Source organism: Camelina sativa, chromosome 20, assembly GCF_000633955.1.
Source record: "Camelina sativa cultivar DH55 chromosome 20, Cs, whole genome shotgun sequence".
NCBI classification, from domain to species: Eukaryota; Viridiplantae; Streptophyta; class Magnoliopsida; order Brassicales; family Brassicaceae; genus Camelina; species Camelina sativa.
The window spans coordinates 2,413,794-2,432,186 of record NC_025704.1 but is presented as its reverse complement, the minus strand read 5'-3'; the positions used below and the strand labels follow the sequence as shown (position 1 = coordinate 2,432,186).

At 36.5% G+C, this 18,393-nt stretch overlaps 5 protein-coding genes and 2 pseudogenes across 5 annotated transcripts; 4 read left to right on the top strand and 3 right to left on the bottom strand.

The window, feature by feature from the left end:
- LOC104768799 (LOB domain-containing protein 33-like) lies at positions 661 to 2,079 on the top strand. Its single transcript, XM_010492852.2, has 2 exons — positions 661 to 959; positions 1,540 to 2,079. Exons 1-2 carry the CDS (start codon positions 681 to 683, stop codon positions 1,807 to 1,809), a joined length of 549 nt encoding a protein of 182 aa, XP_010491154.1. The 5' UTR covers positions 661 to 680; the 3' UTR covers positions 1,810 to 2,079.
- Positions 3,337 to 4,180, top strand: LOC104768798 (probable transcriptional regulator RABBIT EARS). The gene has a single exon (XM_010492850.1). The coding sequence runs from the start codon at positions 3,388 to 3,390 to the stop codon at positions 4,093 to 4,095; it is 708 nt and encodes a 235-aa protein (XP_010491152.1). The 5' UTR covers positions 3,337 to 3,387; the 3' UTR covers positions 4,096 to 4,180.
- Positions 7,373 to 9,231, top strand: LOC104768796 (tropinone reductase homolog At5g06060-like). The gene is made up of 5 exons (XM_010492849.2): positions 7,373 to 7,490; positions 7,599 to 7,806; positions 8,204 to 8,420; positions 8,501 to 8,607; positions 8,844 to 9,231. The coding sequence occupies exons 1-5, from the start codon at positions 7,420 to 7,422 to the stop codon at positions 9,027 to 9,029; spliced, it is 789 nt and encodes a 262-aa protein (XP_010491151.1). The 5' UTR covers positions 7,373 to 7,419; the 3' UTR covers positions 9,030 to 9,231.
- LOC104768797 lies at positions 9,277 to 11,187 on the top strand (annotated as a pseudogene).
- LOC104768795 (probable methyltransferase PMT12) lies at positions 11,278 to 16,285 on the bottom strand. The gene is made up of 9 exons (XM_010492848.2): positions 15,517 to 16,285; positions 15,285 to 15,434; positions 14,920 to 15,190; positions 14,614 to 14,724; positions 14,162 to 14,321; positions 13,689 to 13,946; positions 13,475 to 13,597; positions 13,220 to 13,297; positions 11,278 to 11,767 (listed from the first exon to the last, which is right to left on the bottom strand). Exons 1-9 carry the CDS (start codon positions 16,171 to 16,173, stop codon positions 11,494 to 11,496), a joined length of 2,082 nt encoding a protein of 693 aa, XP_010491150.1. The 5' UTR covers positions 16,174 to 16,285; the 3' UTR covers positions 11,278 to 11,493.
- Positions 16,930 to 17,322, bottom strand: LOC109131137 (protein TonB-like). The gene has a single exon (XM_019241752.1). It carries the CDS (start codon positions 17,320 to 17,322, stop codon positions 16,930 to 16,932), a length of 393 nt encoding a protein of 130 aa, XP_019097297.1.
- On the bottom strand, positions 17,531 to 18,137 carry LOC104768794 (annotated as a pseudogene).

Sequence of the window (18,393 nt, the reverse complement as noted above, 5' to 3'; positions counted from 1 at the left end):
GATCCATATATTTAGAATAATTTACTCGCTTTAAGGAATTTCCAAACAGTATCATGAAAATGTCTAGGTTCTTTTTTTTTTTGGCCGGAAATGAAAAATGTATAGTTAATACTACTACATATGATATTAATCTACAATATATATATATATATATATATATATATATATATATATTTCGGAGTATGACAATCAAGAAGCTTTTATTTAAGAAAATGACAAGCATTAAATTGTTAGTTGAAAATGACAGAAAAATACTGATCAAAGTAATTACCTATAGTAGTTTTGACGATATCATTTAAATGTAAAGTTATATTCAAATTTTAAATTATGAATACCCATATACCACGGGAATCTGTCAGTAACTTCCATATACAATACATGTACGTACTAAAAACCATATGTATTAGCGTTTCACAACTATTATGTGAAAATTTTGATTTAATTATAATTTTTATGAAACTGGTACCTTTCATCTAGCAATGAGAATGATTGATTTATTCAAGTACAGGAAAAAATATTAAAGATAACAAAAGTGATTGATGTTTATCTCAAAAACTCTTTTGCCGTTCTTTCAATAACTTTTAGTGGTGGGGCTTATAAAAACCAACATGATTTGTCTCAATCTTACAAAAGGTAAAACCACAAAACAAAACAGAGTAAAAGCAAAAGAAACAAAAAAAATGGCAGGTCACGGATCATCTTGTGGAGCATGCAAGTTCCTAAGGAGGAAGTGCAACCGCGACTGCGTCTTCTCGCCTTACTTCAGCTACGAAGAAGCATCGTCCCATTTTGCAGCGGTCCACAAAGTCTTCGGCGCAAGCAATGTCTCGAAGCATCTGCTTCAATTGCCTCTACATCAAAGAAGCGTCGCTGCTATCACCATCTCCTACGAGGCTCTTTCACGCATGCGTGATCCTGTTTATGGCTGCGTTGCTCACATCTTCGCTCTTCATCAACAGGTCTCTTTGTTTTTTTTTACGATAATATTTAATACTTGTTGAGAGTTAAGACTTACGAGTAGATTCTGTTTGATATGTATATGTAAATCAAGGTTTGATTTTTCTTTGAACAGTCTGTCTGATCACGTTCGTTGCTTCGTGGGTTTGGTTTATTAGGTGGTGACTTTGCAAGAGGAAATTGAGTTTCTTGGATCACAGATGACGAATTTCTCATACTCTAATCAAAACGGATCACAACTTAACAACGTACCGGAGTTTGTGAATCAGATGACAATGGATACGACCAGTTTCGTCGACGAGAGTCTTTTGAACTACAATGAAGAAGGAAGAAACTGCCTTGATGGGTTCTTCACGAACTCAGAGGAAACGCTCGTGAATCATACATGGCTTCANCGTTGCTCACATCTTCGCTCTTCATCAACAGGTCTCTTTGTTTTTTTTTACGATAATATTTAATACTTGTTGAGAGTTAAGACTTACGAGTAGATTCTGTTTGATATGTATATGTAAATCAAGGTTTGATTTTTCTTTGAACAGTCTGTCTGATCACGTTCGTTGCTTCGTGGGTTTGGTTTATTAGGTGGTGACTTTGCAAGAGGAAATTGAGTTTCTTGGATCACAGATGACGAATTTCTCATACTCTAATCAAAACGGATCACAACTTAACAACGTACCGGAGTTTGTGAATCAGATGACAATGGATACGACCAGTTTCGTCGACGAGAGTCTTTTGAACTACAATGAAGAAGGAAGAAACTGCCTTGATGGGTTCTTCACGAACTCAGAGGAAACGCTCGTGAATCATACATGGCTTCAGGACATGGATTATTATTACGCACCACATAATTAGACACGAACTGGAAATGATCGACCCATAAAAGATGGAAAGCATGCATGGTTTTGTTGTTATGATAAATCTGGTTTTTGTATTGTTTCTTTGTCGGTCTTTTTACATTCGCCTTACTTATCATATGCAATTTGCTAAGGGTTAAGTAGATCTTAATTCCCCAATTAAAATTGGATTATTAAAAAATATGTATTTAGTTTTTTTTTAATGATGGGTCTCTCTATATGTAAAAATGTTTGTTTATCATTGGGTTATGTTCTAATTGATGTAATGTAATATTTCTTTAATATGCGATATATTGGCTTTTTAACATAATTAGCTCTTGATAGCTATCTCTTTTCTTTTCCTTGGCGGATTTTTTTTTTTCTTTTTTACATTCTACTTAACAAATTAAGCGTACAGTACACATATTTTTGTCAATTACCCTTTTATAATTCTCTCGAATAATTCATTTGTATTAAAGTACTAAAAGCCGTGTAGAATTATCATCTTAGTTAGTGTACGTAAAATATATTTAGCTCCAATATCAAAGTCTAATAGTATTTTCTTAGGAGCCCATTAATTGGCTCTAAGTATATAGGCAAACCTTAAGCCTAAAATCCGCTTTAGTCCTATATGTATGTAAAGATTCCTCATCAAAACATTTTTGATACAATACACTCAACAAAATCACTAAACTACACAATCGAAAACGAAATTCATGTTTTGGCGTTTTATCACATATAATAATCGTATGTTTTCGTATATTTTGGCGTTTTAATTAAGTCACCTCAGTTTGGATACTTTGTACTCCAATCTCGTTTTGTTTGTTTCTCTCTTACTGTCTGAAAACCCGTAATATGGAGACAAATTCTAGGTAGAATCTCTTGACATATGAGTCTTTCAGTTAACATCTTTATAAAAAATAATCTAAATTTCAGGCGAAGATCTCTACTTATCATCTGTATAATAATTGTAGATAATCACAAGATAGCATAATTAATGTCAGTATCCCACGGCTCCATTGTCTTATATAAATAATAAATTAGTTAGTTGGTCCACTGTAGTCATCACCGCACAGCCATATACCGTAGATGGTGTATGTTTTAGACTCCATTAAAATGACTAATAACATGTTGTTCTCCAATATATATATTTCAAACTAAACCATAGTTTTTGTCATATTATTAGGGGGTTAGCATAAAATATCGACTCTAACTTATTAATTTTGTAGACTCGTGGAAAACTTGAGTTGCGATTGGCAATTAATTTAGCTACTATCGAATCAAAGCTCGCCAACTAATGTAATTAATATCTAAATATTTAATAGTATATTAGATATATAGAGCGAAGACATACGAGTAACTAAAGTAAAAAAGAATTTTCCCCATCAAAGTCTCTCCCTATTTACTCATGGTTCTCGACGTAGCTTTCTCACATTCAATGCTTTAAATTAACATATACTCAAATACACATATATCTATATGCGTCTCTCTTTATATATGTCTACGTGCGTGTAAATCTACATACTTCTCTCCAACAAAACAAAAACTCTCTTAATTATCTTCTACTAATATATATATACAAATCTTACATCTATATATGCGTCCATGTTTGTGTGTGATGGAGAGAGGCAAATGCTTGATGTCAATGAAGCTTAGACCGGTGGTGACGAAGCCATCTTCGGACGCGCCTTTCTTCTGGCCGTTTGGGGAAGAGGGAGCGTTGGCGGTTGAGGAGTATGGAGGCGGAGGCGGTTGCATGTGGCCGCCGAGGTCTTACTCATGCAGCTTTTGCGGGAGAGAGTTCAAGTCGGCGCAGGCACTAGGCGGTCACATGAACGTTCATCGAAGAGACCGAGCTCGACTCAAACAACAATCTTTATCACCTTCATCAACTGACCAAGCCACGCCTCCTGGGTATGATCGTCATCAACAACAACCACAACAAGTTCTTGACGTGGGATCGAAGGTTCTTGTCCAAGAAGAATCAAGAAAGCCTACTGGAACTAAGAGAGAGATAAGTGATGTCTGTAGTAACAATGTTTTAGAAAATCCTACGAAAAGAGCTGAGCATGACAATGATGGAGTCAAGACTGACTTATCGGTCGGTCTACTGAGTTCTGAGTTTGATCCTCGCAAGAAGCAACTAATCAACGGATCATCGTCGTCATGGAAAAGGGCAAAGACGGATATTTCAAGATTTCCAATGATGTTAGGGTTAGTCATTGGAGTTTCCAAGATCAACGGTCATCACGATGAGTTGGATCTTGAGCTAAGGCTAGGAGCTGATCCGCCAAAGGTTAACTAGCCTAAATAATAAAAAAGAGTAATAATATATAGTTAAATGAGATTGCCAAAAAGAAGAAGTTAAACTGTCTCTAATCTCAAGAGTGAAAAGAGAGTAGGTTCTGTAGTGTTGCCTTTGATATAGTAATATTTTTATCTTATGGAAAAAAGTCAAAATATAGTCTCTGCTCTAATTCAATATATAATATTATTTCGATATTTTAATTTTTTTTCCTTTTTCTAAATTCTTACGAATGATGTAACCTCTTCAAAAGATTGTAGTTGCTTGAGTTTTTGTTGGTGATAAAAAACTTAAATATAAATTAATCATTGGTTGGCAAAAAAAAAAAAAAAAAATTGTTGATGAAAATTACCCTGGTCCCTGGTAAACCCATGTGAACTGCGCCAATACACATAGTCTTACAATGAAAAAATAAAAATAAATTAGAAACAAACATAAATTGTCTGACGTACCTAACTGTAATCTTAAGAACTGGTATAGTGTATTTAGCCTATAATTGGGATCTTACTTGTAAAATAGCGGAAACGTAATCAATTTCTACTATAAGCTTTTTTACAGATGTCCAAATCTAAATTAAACAATTTTACATCTATGGCTATATCAGTGGTTGGCACATTAAAACAGTATGATCATTGTGTTTTTATATGTTTGGAAATAGTTGGAACCTCGAAAATTTACTTTTCTAACAGGTTTTTGTAATTATACACATCAATAAAACTGTATCAGGAAACATATACTGAACAGTAATAAATATTTTTCCCCCATTATTTCTCTTGATAAACAGGAAAATGGACTATCAAAGTCTTTATGGTCGAATTAAATAGGAATGTAATGAGCATATGCGGGAACAGATGATTATTATTTGTTCACACCAACTCAACAGATATGAACATATTATTAGTATTAACACAGTCACATACATATATTCTGTTCTGACTATACGTGGGACTAGTACCGACTACGAGGAGAAGGGTAAAAAAAACTAATAGAAGGAAGTGAGAGTGGTCTTTTCACAATTTACAGCTCCTTATATAAACATACGCTAACGTTTGTATGTTGAACTTATTTTACATTACCTTTTTCTCTTCTTTTGGAAAGGAAAAAAAAAAGAAAAGAGAAAGAAAGAATGAAACCGATGGTTTATAAAGGAAAATATGGTTTTAAAAGGGAGAGGCATCGAATTTCAACGTTGTCTAAAAGAGGAAACCTCATGAAATATTACGAAGCATCGAAACCAAACTGNAAAAAAAAAAAAAAAAAAAAAACAGAGAATTAATTAAAAAAAACCCACAGACTCTGCTCTGCAACTGCAAAGAAGAAGGTGAAGTTAACTCAACAAAAAAAATGTAAAGAAGCGAATGTAAAAAAGGAATTTATGTCATAACTTGTAACTACCAGCTGTACCATCATTTCCTCTTTAGGAAACTCTGCTTCTAAATATTCAATGTGCTCTTCTTCTCATTCTCAATTTCATTCTTTTACTTTATTTTTATTTTTTTCATATTTAGTTTCCTCTCAGTTATTTTTTTTACATAGTTTGAAGATAAATTGGTGATTTCGTTTTTTTTTTCTAGGCAAACAAATACAATTTTAGGTTTTGATGCACTATTGAAGATATCCAGTTATACAATATATGTGTTTTCATAGTACCCCAAGGTCATTTAGGTGTGTGTTGATATACAAAACCTATATACACAAACATGTAAAGTGAAAAGTCTATATTCTCTGTTGTTTTGCTTTCCCATTCAAGAAACTCAACTTGAAGTTGCGCCATCATTACATATCTATTGTCAAGAGGTCTTATTTATATCGAAAATGCATACAATAGGAAAGTGGAAGGTTCGGAGATAGAGTTGCAAAATAGGTGACTTCTTTAGTGTAAAAACAAGATAATACAGAGAGAGAGAGATAGAGGTTTTAATGGAGAGCTCAGAATGCACATGCACATGCTCATGCTTCCCTTTCTCATTATTCATCAACATTCATTTTTTCTGGTTAGTTCTTTTTTAAAATGATTTGTCCATTAGAATTTACTAATTTAGTAACCTTTTGTTTCCTCTTGTTTCAATGTACTTTCCTTTTTTGGTTCTGCTTTTGTGCTTCTTCGCATTACACTTTCAGAAACCGTGTGCATCAATATGCATACAAAGTCAAATGGGAGAACCACAATTTTTTAAACAAAAGAGTTTTTTTTTTCTACCTCAGTTTTATTGAGCCGACTCTATATCGTTGCAATTATTTGATGGATTGGTCAGTATAAAAGACCGTGGTTTAGAAAATTATAAACACTACTTAGCTCTATCTTGAGAGCATGATTTTGTTACTTATTAACAGTACCCAAAATACAGAAATGGAACAACAACAAAACTAACGAAACCAAACAAGGAAAAAAAAAAAAATGAATATTTGAAGCTTCAGTGCTGCAAATCTTGCATCTCTTGTAATTCAAATACTATACAAATATGTATGTGCAAGAGACATCTCACCCAGACATAAACAGCCGAGGTGTATAACCGCTCCACCGTCAAGGCAAATCTTATAATGTGATGAAAATGTCCACCACATTGTCAGTAACTCCATTTAAATTCCATAAATATGATTTGGAGATGCAATAAAATAGTAATAAATAATATTTAAAATAGTTCTTTGTAAATAGTTTATTTTTTTATAAATATTTTGAAATCTAATTAATTGAAAATTTTAATTAGTATTTCACCTTGTTCATTGTTTTGTTTCATGTAGTTTTACTTCACTTTCCATGCTAGTTTTCATATAAATATATAAATGCTTTCTTAGTTACCCGACGATCCCATGGGAAATCAATTGGATGAGATTAACAAGATTTCACGTGTGATTTCACATTATGTACTTATAGTCCATCGAGATAACGAATATAGGTCATATTAGTAAATAAATATAGAAATGATAAATGAAACCAAAAGAAAAGTATGCAAAGTGAAAAAAATAAAAAAAGGTGATGTAGAAAAGTTTAACATACAAATATTATGTTCTCTTCAATTCGTTTATGATTTGCCTATAATTAATACATTGTAATTGTTTTAAAAAATCACGAGAGAAAACAAATACAACAAAAAAAACAGGAAAATATAAGAAAAAAATAAAAAATAATTTTTAACAGAAGAAGTCATAGCCGCAAAACTAGGGTATTTTTGAAGGTAGACTCGAGAACATAATGGGCTGTGAGAAGACCCATCGTGAGTCGAGGCCCAGTAGAAATATATATTAACCGTCGGTTTAGTTCACTGACGCTCACACCACACAAGTAAGTGAGAGAGATTCCAAGGAGGAGGAGAGTGCGTGACAATGGAGGCTAACCAAAGGTGGACACTCGCCGGCAAAACCGCTCTGGTAACCGGCGGTACTCGTGGAATCGGGTTTGTCTCTCCTCTATTTCTCCGATTTCTGATAATAGCGACACTAAACAACTAATGAAGAATTCGTAGTTTGATTGCATGAGTCTATTGAATTCGTAATCTCTTTAGGCGAGCAGTAGTGGAGGAACTAGCAAGATTCGGTGCGAAAGTTCATACTTGTTCAAGGAACCAGGATGAGCTAAACGCATGCTTGAATGATTGGAAATCCAATGGTTTTGTGGTGTCTGGTTCGGTTTGTGATGCTTCGGTTAAGGATCAGAGGGATAAGTTGATTCAGGATGTTTCTTCTGCCTTCAGTGGGAAGCTCAACATCCTTGTAAGTTCCCTTCGCATAATGTTTTATATATCTTTTTTTGATGAGGTTTCTACACATCACCAAACCAATCTTGAACTTGTATATGGTATTAGCTTGGCATCCTTGTATTTGTATCTGGCTGAACATTATTCGAACCAATCTGCCACACTTTTATCAAGTTTCTATATTTGTTTGGTCTTAGCATTTGAAATGGTCTAGCCTTGAATGATCAGCTATCTGTCAATTCTAATGTAAGGCTTACGTTTTTTCTTGTTGTGTCTCATCTTGTAAGTTCCATCTATTATGCAACATCTGTTATTATATATCATGGTTAACATTAGCGGCATTATAAGTTTAGTGGGTTTTTGAATCCATTCGTTGCCCTTATGAAACTTTCTCAACTTTGTTTTGTATTCAGATAAACAATGTTGGAACTAATATCAGGAAACCAACAGTTGAATACTCAAGCGAGGATTATGCGAAAATCATGTCGACCAACTTAGAATCCGCTTTCCATTTATCTCAAATTGCTCATCCTCTTCTTAAAGCATCTGGTGTCGGAAACGTTGTGTTCATCTCCTCTGTTGCTGGCCTTGTGCATCTTTCCAGTGGATCTATCTATGGTGCAACTAAAGGTGAGTTTATGTTCTTTAATTCACAGAAAACCAAATATAAAATAGGGTAAAAGTAGGTAACGTGAGAGTTGTTTTCTCAGGAGCACTTAATCAGCTTACAAGAAATCTAGCTTGTGAATGGGCAAGCGACAACATCAGAACAAATTGCGTGGCCCCGTGGTATATCAAGACCTCACTGGTGGAAACGGTAACGTTTTCCATACTCTACTATGTCCTAAAATAATGCATATGGAACATTGTTTCACTTAGATTGATAAAGTTGTAGGAGAAAAAAGAGTATGGGTTAGCACATAAATCAAACTGATCCAAAATGTTTAAACTAATAGCAAATCAAAATGCATTTATAACCCGGATGATGTTATGTCAAGATCAGAAGATAATCAAAGATTATAGGAGTATGTTATTTTGTATGTTGTTATGCAGCTGCTTGAGAAGAAAGAGTTCGTGGATGCGGTAGTATCGCGGACCCCACTCGGTCGGGTTGGAGAACCAGAGGAAGTCGCGTCGCTGGTTGCTTTCCTTTGCCTTCCGGCAGCCTCCTACATTACGGGACAGGTCATATCCGTTGATGGAGGATTCACAGTCAACGGTTTCAGCTATGTACAGTAGCCAAACACCTCTCATAACCACACTTTACTAATAAAGTAAGAATCCGTTCACTGAGGTTTTTTCTTGTTGCTGTCGTTTGTCCTTTGTTTCCTGGTTTTGTTTTTTGGTGCTTGTGCCTTCTTCAAAGTTGTGTAATAATCCTCACATTTGTATTATAAAATAAAAACGGTCAGTAAATAAATCAAGGCACAGTTACGCACCAGCTTATGTAGCAAGATTAACAACTTTGTGTCATATACATAATGAGATCATAAATGGGCCTATATGAGTTGAGGCCCAATAGTAATATCTCCACCGGAGTTGACTCGGACACCCGGGAAGATACGGTTGGGGAGATCCCTGGAGGAGATTGCGTGAGCGTGACAATGGAGACTGACAAAAGATGGTCCCTCGCCGGAAAAACTGCTCTGGTTACCGGCGGGACTCGTGGAATCGGGTTTGTCTATCCTCTCTTTCCTATTCGCGCTTCCATTATCCCACGGCTCACAAAACTCCCTTTTTTTTTCTCGCCGCGGTCAAGTTCTTTTTGGGTTAAGACCTCTGAGTTCTGCCACTTATTTTCGTTTTGTGTTTTGTTGTTGGTTGCATGGTTTGGTTTATCCTGTGATTGTTTCGAAACTTTTATATAGTGAAACTAGGTTTGTTTGATAAAACTGTTGTATCTCCAGATTGACTTTTGTTTTCTGATCATGGAAGTGATTGAATGAGTATTGAATTCATAATTCTCTGGGTATATAAATATACTCTTCAGGCGAGCAGTAGTGGAGGAACTAGCAAGATTCGGTGCGAAAGTTCATACATGTTCAAGGAACCAAGATGAGCTAAATGCATGCTTGGATGATTGGAAATCGAATGGTTTTGTGATGCTTCGGTTAAGGATCAGAGGGATAAGTTGATTCAAGATGTTTCGTCTGCCTTCAGTGGGAAGCTCAACATCCTTGTAAGTTCCCTTCTCCTGCTTAAGGTTTTGCCTTTAATGCTCTGTATGTTTAGGTTATGTCGTTTTCACTACTTGTAATGCAAGGTTTGCTACAGTTCTAGTTGAACGATATACGTAGTGATGCTTGTTAGGCTGGATAGAATTTTCTTGATGGATCTCATGTGTAATCTTGCCATCTATTACGCAACATCTGTTAGGGGTTTGAATCATTTTTCACCCATCTGAACATTTCTCAACTTTGTTTTTGTATTCAGATAAACAATGTTGGGTTTAATATCAGGAAACCAACAGTTGAATACTCAAGCGAAGAATATGCAAGTATTATGTCGACTAACTTAGAATCCGCTTTCCATTTTTCCCAAATTGCTCATCCTTATTCTAAAAGCTTCTGGGGTTGGTAACATTGTGTTCATCTCCTCCGTTTCTGGCCTGGTGAGTTGCGGTGGATCTGTCTATGCTGCAACTAAAGGTATATATATGTTCTTCGTTATTCAGAGAAACCAAAAATAAAGGAAGGTAATAGTAGATTAAATTACGGTTGTTTTTTTTCCAGGAGCACTTAATCAGCTTACAAGAAATCTAGCTTGTGAGTGGGCAAGCGACAACATCAGAACCAATTGCGTAGCGCCGTGGTACATCAAGACCTCACTTGTGGAATCGGTGAGGTCTCATATGGTGTAATGTTTCACTTAGATTCTTAGACTGATAAGTTGTAGGAGAAAAAGAGTAGGCATATAAATTAAGGGAACCTAAATGTATAAAATGAGACCGTATCAAAATTTATTTGTAACCTGATTGGTTTGACTAAAAAGGACCATTTTGATGATGTTGTGTGAATATCAGAACATAACAAAAGATGCCTCTATTGTTATGATGTTCTTGTGCAGCTACTTGAGAAGCAAGATTATTTGGAGGCGGTAGTTTCACGAACCCCACTTGGCCGCGTTGGAGAACCAGAGGAAGTCGCATCGCTGGTTGCTTTCCTTTGTCTTCCCGCAGCATCTTACATTACCGGACAGGTCATTTCCGTTGATGGAGGCTTCACCGTCAACGGTTTCAGCTATGTTAAGTAGCCAAGATTCTAATCACCGTTCTATGAGGTTTTTGCTTGTGTGTTTTTCTTTCCTTAATTTGTTTTTGTGACGTCTTTAAAACTGCAGTAATATACTCACATTTGTATTTTAAAAATACTGAACAATTCAAGGTACTGTACACTTATGCAACAGTTTTATAGATTTACAACATTTGTGATTGATTTAGATAAGTATTTTCATTGACACATTCCATAAATATCATGGATCAATAGTATTGTCTTGTCGACTCTATCTAGATTACAGCAGGTGAAATATTTGGGTTAAGTAAGATTAAACCGGTTTCAATCAACGTGAAAGAGAAAACTTAAAACGCCGCAACCCTTACAAACTAAAACTTAGTTTATTCTAGAGTCCCTAACTTTCCTAAAATTCCAAAAGCCTCCCTACTAAACTAATCATTGTAGCCCAACACTTGTATTCTATGGACATGTCAAGCTCTTTTTCCTTTAGTCTTCCTCTTCTTCTTGGTATGATGCGTCTCTGACGATTCATGCGTCTCTGACGATTCAAACCGCTTTTCGCATAAGAGAACTCTGTAACTTGCGTGAGGTCCTTCAGCAGTTTCACGTAAGGTCGTGTGCCACCTCATAGCGTTTCCAATCTCTTGAAGCTCACTCATCACATTGATGGTATCCCGTATGTATACACGTCCTCCAGGTCTCAAAATCCGGTCCATTTCTAGCATTATCGTTGTCATGTTGCACCTGAAGGCCACCAACCAAAACAAAGTGTGTAATACTTCAATGGGAAAAGGCTTGAAGAACATTATAATTCATTTTGGGAAAACAAAGTGGCTGTTGTTACCTTTTTCTTTCAATGGAAAATAGACCCGCAGCATGCAGCAAATCATACGTTCTTGGGTAAGTATCAAACGGTTCACACCTGAAAAGAAAAATATCAATGTCTTAAGCAGTGCCACTTTATAAAATGTTATTGTGTGATCTATGGGCTCAAAAAGAATTCAGAATGAAGAGAATGTGACAGCAATCAAAGACCATTGCGTGAGATAACGATATTATAAATTTGCGGTTGTATTTTTAGAGTAAGAAGTCTTTGTACCAATCATGCATTACTCCTAGTAGTCCACGATCATATATAACAGGCAATGTGTTGGGACCGCTGACTGGGACAACGTTGAGAACCCAGCAATCCACCTTTAGCTCAGCTAATGCAGCCGCAAATCTGCCAAAAACAGAAGAAATAATTCAGTAAGATATGAAGCAGCCATTTCGGTTGTGTCTATATGATTGATCATTGCAGGATAAAAACATACCCGCCAAATCCAGCTCTCATGTCTAAGACATTTCTTAGTCCTATCTGGTTCCAGTGTAGGGCATTTACATAGTTTGATATTATTTCTTTCCAGTACCTTGATTCAGCCTCAAAGAGCTCTTTTCGGGCAATGTAAGAATCAATTTGTATCGTCTGCAGCCTATCCGGAGGGATCTGTAAACGGGCTGGCCAAGGAACAAGATTTGCTCCATATCCATTTTCTTCAATCCTAGTGATGCATGCCCTCAGATCTACGTACCTAACTTAATCAAAAAATCAGTTTAGAGGTGACAAAATCCTACGATACAAGAAGTTGCGGAATCAAACAAATTTTTGGCCTAAAGAACAGAAGCAAGGCCCACCAAGTCAATTCGAATGGTCAGTGTCAAGATTGGGAACCAAATCAGTTTCTGGATGTTAATTTTCAATTTGGCAGCTAAAAGAAGTGGAAAATATAAGGTTTCGCAAACATACCAAACATTATCTGGGTCATCTTTAGAATCGCACAAAGGAGGAGTGACTCCAGCAGCACGACTTAGATAACAAGTGTTATTTGTAGGCTTCTGCCAGATAGCTATATATCCTTCCTTCTTTACAAGAACCCAGCACAGCCTAGTGGTAAGGTTTAACATCTCTGGNAGTTTCACGTAAGGTCGTGTGCCACCTCATAGCGTTTCCAATCTCTTGAAGCTCACTCATCACATTGATGGTATCCCGTATGTATACACGTCCTCCAGGTCTCAAAATCCGGTCCATTTCTAGCATTATCGTTGTCATGTTGCACCTGAAGGCCACCAACCAAAACAAAGTGTGTAATACTTCAATGGGAAAAGGCTTGAAGAACATTATAATTCATTTTGGGAAAACAAAGTGGCTGTTGTTACCTTTTTCTTTCAATGGAAAATAGACCCGCAGCATGCAGCAAATCATACGTTCTTGGGTAAGTATCAAACGGTTCACACCTGAAAAGAAAAATATCAATGTCTTAAGCAGTGCCACTTTATAAAATGTTATTGTGTGATCTATGGGCTCAAAAAGAATTCAGAATGAAGAGAATGTGACAGCAATCAAAGACCATTGCGTGAGATAACGATATTATAAATTTGCGGTTGTATTTTTAGAGTAAGAAGTCTTTGTACCAATCATGCATTACTCCTAGTAGTCCACGATCATATATAACAGGCAATGTGTTGGGACCGCTGACTGGGACAACGTTGAGAACCCAGCAATCCACCTTTAGCTCAGCTAATGCAGCCGCAAATCTGCCAAAAACAGAAGAAATAATTCAGTAAGATATGAAGCAGCCATTTCGGTTGTGTCTATATGATTGATCATTGCAGGATAAAAACATACCCGCCAAATCCAGCTCTCATGTCTAAGACATTTCTTAGTCCTATCTGGTTCCAGTGTAGGGCATTTACATAGTTTGATATTATTTCTTTCCAGTACCTTGATTCAGCCTCAAAGAGCTCTTTTCGGGCAATGTAAGAATCAATTTGTATCGTCTGCAGCCTATCCGGAGGGATCTGTAAACGGGCTGGCCAAGGAACAAGATTTGCTCCATATCCATTTTCTTCAATCCTAGTGATGCATGCCCTCAGATCTACGTACCTAACTTAATCAAAAAATCAGTTTAGAGGTGACAAAATCCTACGATACAAGAAGTTGCGGAATCAAACAAATTTTTGGCCTAAAGAACAGAAGCAAGGCCCACCAAGTCAATTCGAATGGTCAGTGTCAAGATTGGGAACCAAATCAGTTTCTGGATGTTAATTTTCAATTTGGCAGCTAAAAGAAGTGGAAAATATAAGGTTTCGCAAACATACCAAACATTATCTGGGTCATCTTTAGAATCGCACAAAGGAGGAGTGACTCCAGCAGCACGACTTAGATAACAAGTGTTATTTGTAGGCTTCTGCCAGATAGCTATATATCCTTCCTTCTTTACAAGAACCCAGCACAGCCTAGTGGTAAGGTTTAACATCTCTGGGAAAAATGAAAAAGAAATATATCTTACTAAATCACAAACAAGCCTGGTCTAAAATAAGAGACTATATATATATCCTCGCGGACCTAAGAAAACTTGCTCTAAATGCCTTTTGATCGGCAAACTGAACCAAGACTATGGATTTAAAATAAAATTTAAAATTGAGCAGTTAGTGTAGGTAGTAGCTTTCAGAGCTTTCTCCCTAGAAAAATCGAGAGTTTGGAATGCTTGTCTCACTAAAACTAACACTTCCCAAACGCAGAATGAAATATTAAGCTGCATGGATGATACCTTCCCACTGTTCTTCCAAGACTTTTTCATGCTTATATACAGGTTGTGCTGCCCAAACAAAATATCCCCCGGCACGAAGCATCCTATTGACTTCAAGGAGCAGGATCCCATCTTCATATGAAAGAAAATGACAATACAGGGGAATCTGTCAGTACAAACTTAGTTTTCAGTTTGACCTTTTACTTAAAAGTTTGATAGTAAATGACACAGGAGCAAGCAGAGCACAATTTTAGCTCTAGTGGACAGAGAGCGATAGCTTTATAAAGAGCAAAAGAGTAAAACGCTGGGATAGGATTTGCATACTACCATCACGAGTCCAGTTGATTCTACATCTTGAACAATGAACCAAATCAAAAGCTTGGCTAGGGTACAACAATCGACGTGTTGTGAATGCTGCCACCATTGCAGGAACACCACGCTCAAGAGCAAACTGTATCTGGTTCTCATGAACATCTTTTGGAGCTATGGACATAGTCAAGACATTTCGCGACATTAAGTAGGCACCAAAACTTGCCACACCACATCCAATGTCAAGAACAATTCGTGTATGATTACCAAAGCTGATATCAGGAATCATCTACACATACAACCAAAAAAAAAAACATGAGATTCAAGTGAACACAAAGGCAAATTTTATTTTTTTACATTCTGAGTAATAAAAATCAATTAACCTGAGAGATCTGATCCAAGTACTGATCAGCCCCATGTATAAACTGAGTACCACCACCAGGAAACTTGAATTTGTCATTCTCTTTGTAAATCCAGTTTTGACCACCTTTATCTTCAGCAAGTCGAGTATGTGGAACATTGTTGAACCACACCTGTTAAAACCAAAAATCAGAACCTTTCCATTGTGAATACAACAAAAACAAAATCAGAAACAGAGAGAGCTTTCACAGATACCTCATCACGGCTTCTTGGCCACGGAATCGGAGAACGGTAACCATTGGGAATAGGAACGGTGCAATTCAATCCCATCCCTTCTTCAGGACAATTCCGCTCGAACCGCTCACCACGCGCCGTCGAATTGAGCCTTTGAATGGCTTCAACGTTATCCAAACAAGGAATGTACTCCGTCATATCCTCAGAACAAATCTCGAATTGCCTCAAACTAACCCTAGCCGCGGTAGATTTGTTATCACCGCCGTCACTACTACTACTACTCTCAACCTCCGTCTGATTCCCCAACGTCTCCGCATCGTAATCCCCAATCTGGAACTCATCAGACATTGTTCCATTCTCGTTAACGATCCCAAACACCTTCAAATCAACAGAATCTGGCGGCGGCGGCGGTGGTGGTGGGAGTGGTGACGAAGACGGTGGCAAAATCGGGTGACTCTTGTAGATCAAATCAGAGATATTATACGTAATTCCGAAATCAGGTGAGAGTGCGACGATAGGGGATCGAGAAGGCTCGGTGGAGAAGAATATAAGACGGCGGAAGCCATCCTCAGACCAATGCTTACCGAGGAAGAAACAAGCGACGGAGATCAAAACAAAGACGGAGATCTTCAAGAAACTAGAGTTTCTTAACAGATTGCTACTAACGAAGAGCGTCATTAGTTTCGGATTCTTAGAAACATTACGCTAAAGCAGTGCTGCTAATAAGTTTCTTTATTTTTTGCCGGGAAGCCTCTCAAACTGGTAGTGATGAAGAGATCTCCCAACCTAATTCTTTTTATTATTATCGGTTAAATGATTTACAATATTATTCTTTTTATTATTATCGTCAATTATATATTTTGATATGTATCCAAATGAGTCAATGACACAAGTCAATTTTGGTTAGTTACTTTTTTTGTTAAGGGAAAGAAAAATTTAAGATATTTTATTTATATAAGACAGGTTAGGTTAGAGATTTATTTGGCATGTTTAGAGAACAATCACAACTCACAAGGTTAGAGATCTTTATAGGAATGTTATTCATTAGGATTCGATTTATCTGCACCCCATTGAGCTCTGCCTCCTTTGTAATTTTAGATCAATTTGATTTATATATATTTTTTTTTTATGTTTGATGTTTTCTCCAAAATTGTAATATAGTAAAAAAAATTATGATTGTATATATTTTTAAAAAAAAATCTAAATATCTAATAAATAAAAACAAATCATATGGATTAATATCAAATTTTAGTATTTACTGTAATAACTTTGATTAGTTAACAATTTTTAAAAATTAAATACTAATTTTCTATATAATTATGTAGAGAGAGAAAATAAATTAATTATTTTAGAAACTAATAATTATTAAAAAAAATTATGAAACTTAATTTCATTAATATTTTGTCTTGAAACCAATGGAATGAGCAGTTAGGATTAGGGGTCACTGTTGACGACAATCCAATCGTCGGTATAGTTTCGGTTAGGCTTTACGTCATCTGACTTTTTGTTGTTATTATGTTCCAACAGAAGTTGTTGTAAGCCAACTCTCTTTGGTAAGCTAAATCGCCGTGCACTCTCATGATTCCGTAAGTCGCTAGAAGCATATATATCTATTTTCTCTTTGCTCATTTTCTCATAGTCTTCTCTTTTGTAACATGGATGGACAAGAGGCATCTCAGATGAAGCTGGTGGTAATGGCTGCTGCGGTTGCGGTTTCGTGATCAATAACGGTGACTGCGGCTGCGGCTGATGAGGCCGAGGTGCAACGGCAATCTCCTCTTTCGGGTTGGTTGTGGAAGAAGAGCTTTTCGAATTCTCGTTTCCCATCTCTTTGAATGTGATATTTCACTTGATTATTGGTAAAACACGATCACTGAAAAATGAAAATGACTTGTCCCTTATAAACCGAGTTTAAGCTTAACATGCTTACCGTATTAAAGAGAGCTTTAATACGTTTTGCACGTATACACCAGAAATGTAATTATGTAAATTAGTAAGAACTTGCGAGTCTGACTTAGCAATTAGACGTATGGTATATTGTAAGTCCAACTCTTATTTATCTCAAAGAACTTGTAATCAACAAGCTTTATACATTTTTTAGTAACTTAACAAAGAATGTTATAATAAGAAAATGAAAACAGATCTACTTGTTTCTGGGAGTGGACCATTCAACTCTAAGAATGAGTTTATCATAACCGTAGCCATTCAATTTATTGATTGCTCGCTGTGCATCTTCCGTGCTGACAAAATTGACAAAACCAAAGCCTCTGCTTATGCTCGTCTTCTGGTCAATTGCTACATGACATCGAGTTACAGCACCAAACGGACGAAACAACTCCATCAAATCCGGTCCACGGGTATCTTGAGACAAAATTAGTCACTCGGACAGAGTTCTCATCATTTCTACTCCTCATGTCTGAACCATCAACTTCTTTTTTGTCTGCAGCTTCTCTCATGCTTGGCGGGGGACATACGCAGCCCTTCCCCCAGTTCCAGTTCCAGCTACTGTGGAAGTAGAAGTTTCTGCTGTTAAAGGCTCGTCCGTTAAGATAAAGAGATCCTTCCGTGGGCATCTTGATGTCCAGTGGTTGCACCTTTCATGTGGCATAACCTGCAGACCATGAGATCCTTCAACATTGCTACCTGAATTATACAAAAGCATAAAGATGTCAGACTTCAAAATAGAGGTATATACTTGAAACGGTAAAAGGAAGATATTTAAACTCAAAGTGTAGTTGGTAGCTCGGAAGTGAAAGCAGGAGGAATCTACTTTCTTGGAAGAAAGCCACCAACAAAAACATCTGGGTGGGCATTACGGCCACCCGCATATATATAGAAAGAATGCGGCTGACTAACGTGTCCACCCATAGAGAAACTGCTAATATACTTATGTAGTAC

What these genes read in the sequence shown, in the direction of transcription:
- LOC104768799 (XM_010492852.2), top strand. Translation starts at nt 681, where the DNA reads ATGGCAGGTCACGGATCATCTTGTGGAGCATGCAAGTTCCTAAGGAGG. An exon ending in TCTTCGCTCTTCATCAACAG is followed by an intron (nt 960 to 1,539) that starts GTCTCTTTGTTT and finishes TTGGTTTATTAG; the next exon opens with GTGGTGACTTTGCAAGAGGA.
- LOC104768798 (XM_010492850.1), top strand. Translation starts at nt 3,388, where the DNA reads ATGCGTCCATGTTTGTGTGTGATGGAGAGAGGCAAATGCTTGATGTCA.
- LOC104768796 (XM_010492849.2), top strand. Translation starts at nt 7,420, where the DNA reads ATGGAGGCTAACCAAAGGTGGACACTCGCCGGCAAAACCGCTCTGGTA. An exon ending in GGCGGTACTCGTGGAATCGG is followed by an intron (nt 7,491 to 7,598) that starts GTTTGTCTCTCC and finishes TAATCTCTTTAG; the next exon opens with GCGAGCAGTAGTGGAGGAAC. An exon ending in TATCTATGGTGCAACTAAAG is followed by an intron (nt 8,421 to 8,500) that starts GTGAGTTTATGT and finishes TTGTTTTCTCAG; the next exon opens with GAGCACTTAATCAGCTTACA.
- LOC104768795 (XM_010492848.2), bottom strand. Translation starts at nt 16,173, where the DNA reads ATGACGCTCTTCGTTAGTAGCAATCTGTTAAGAAACTCTAGTTTCTTG. An exon ending in GATGACCCAGATAATGTTTG is followed by an intron (nt 13,947 to 14,161) that starts GTATGTTTGCGA and finishes TGATTAAGTTAG; the next exon opens with GTACGTAGATCTGAGGGCAT. An exon ending in TTTTCCATTGAAAGAAAAAG is followed by an intron (nt 11,768 to 13,219) that starts GTAACAACAGCC and finishes GGTGGCCTTCAG; the next exon opens with GTGCAACATGACAACGATAA.
- LOC109131137 (XM_019241752.1), bottom strand. Translation starts at nt 17,322, where the DNA reads ATGGGAAACGAGAATTCGAAAAGCTCTTCTTCCACAACCAACCCGAAA.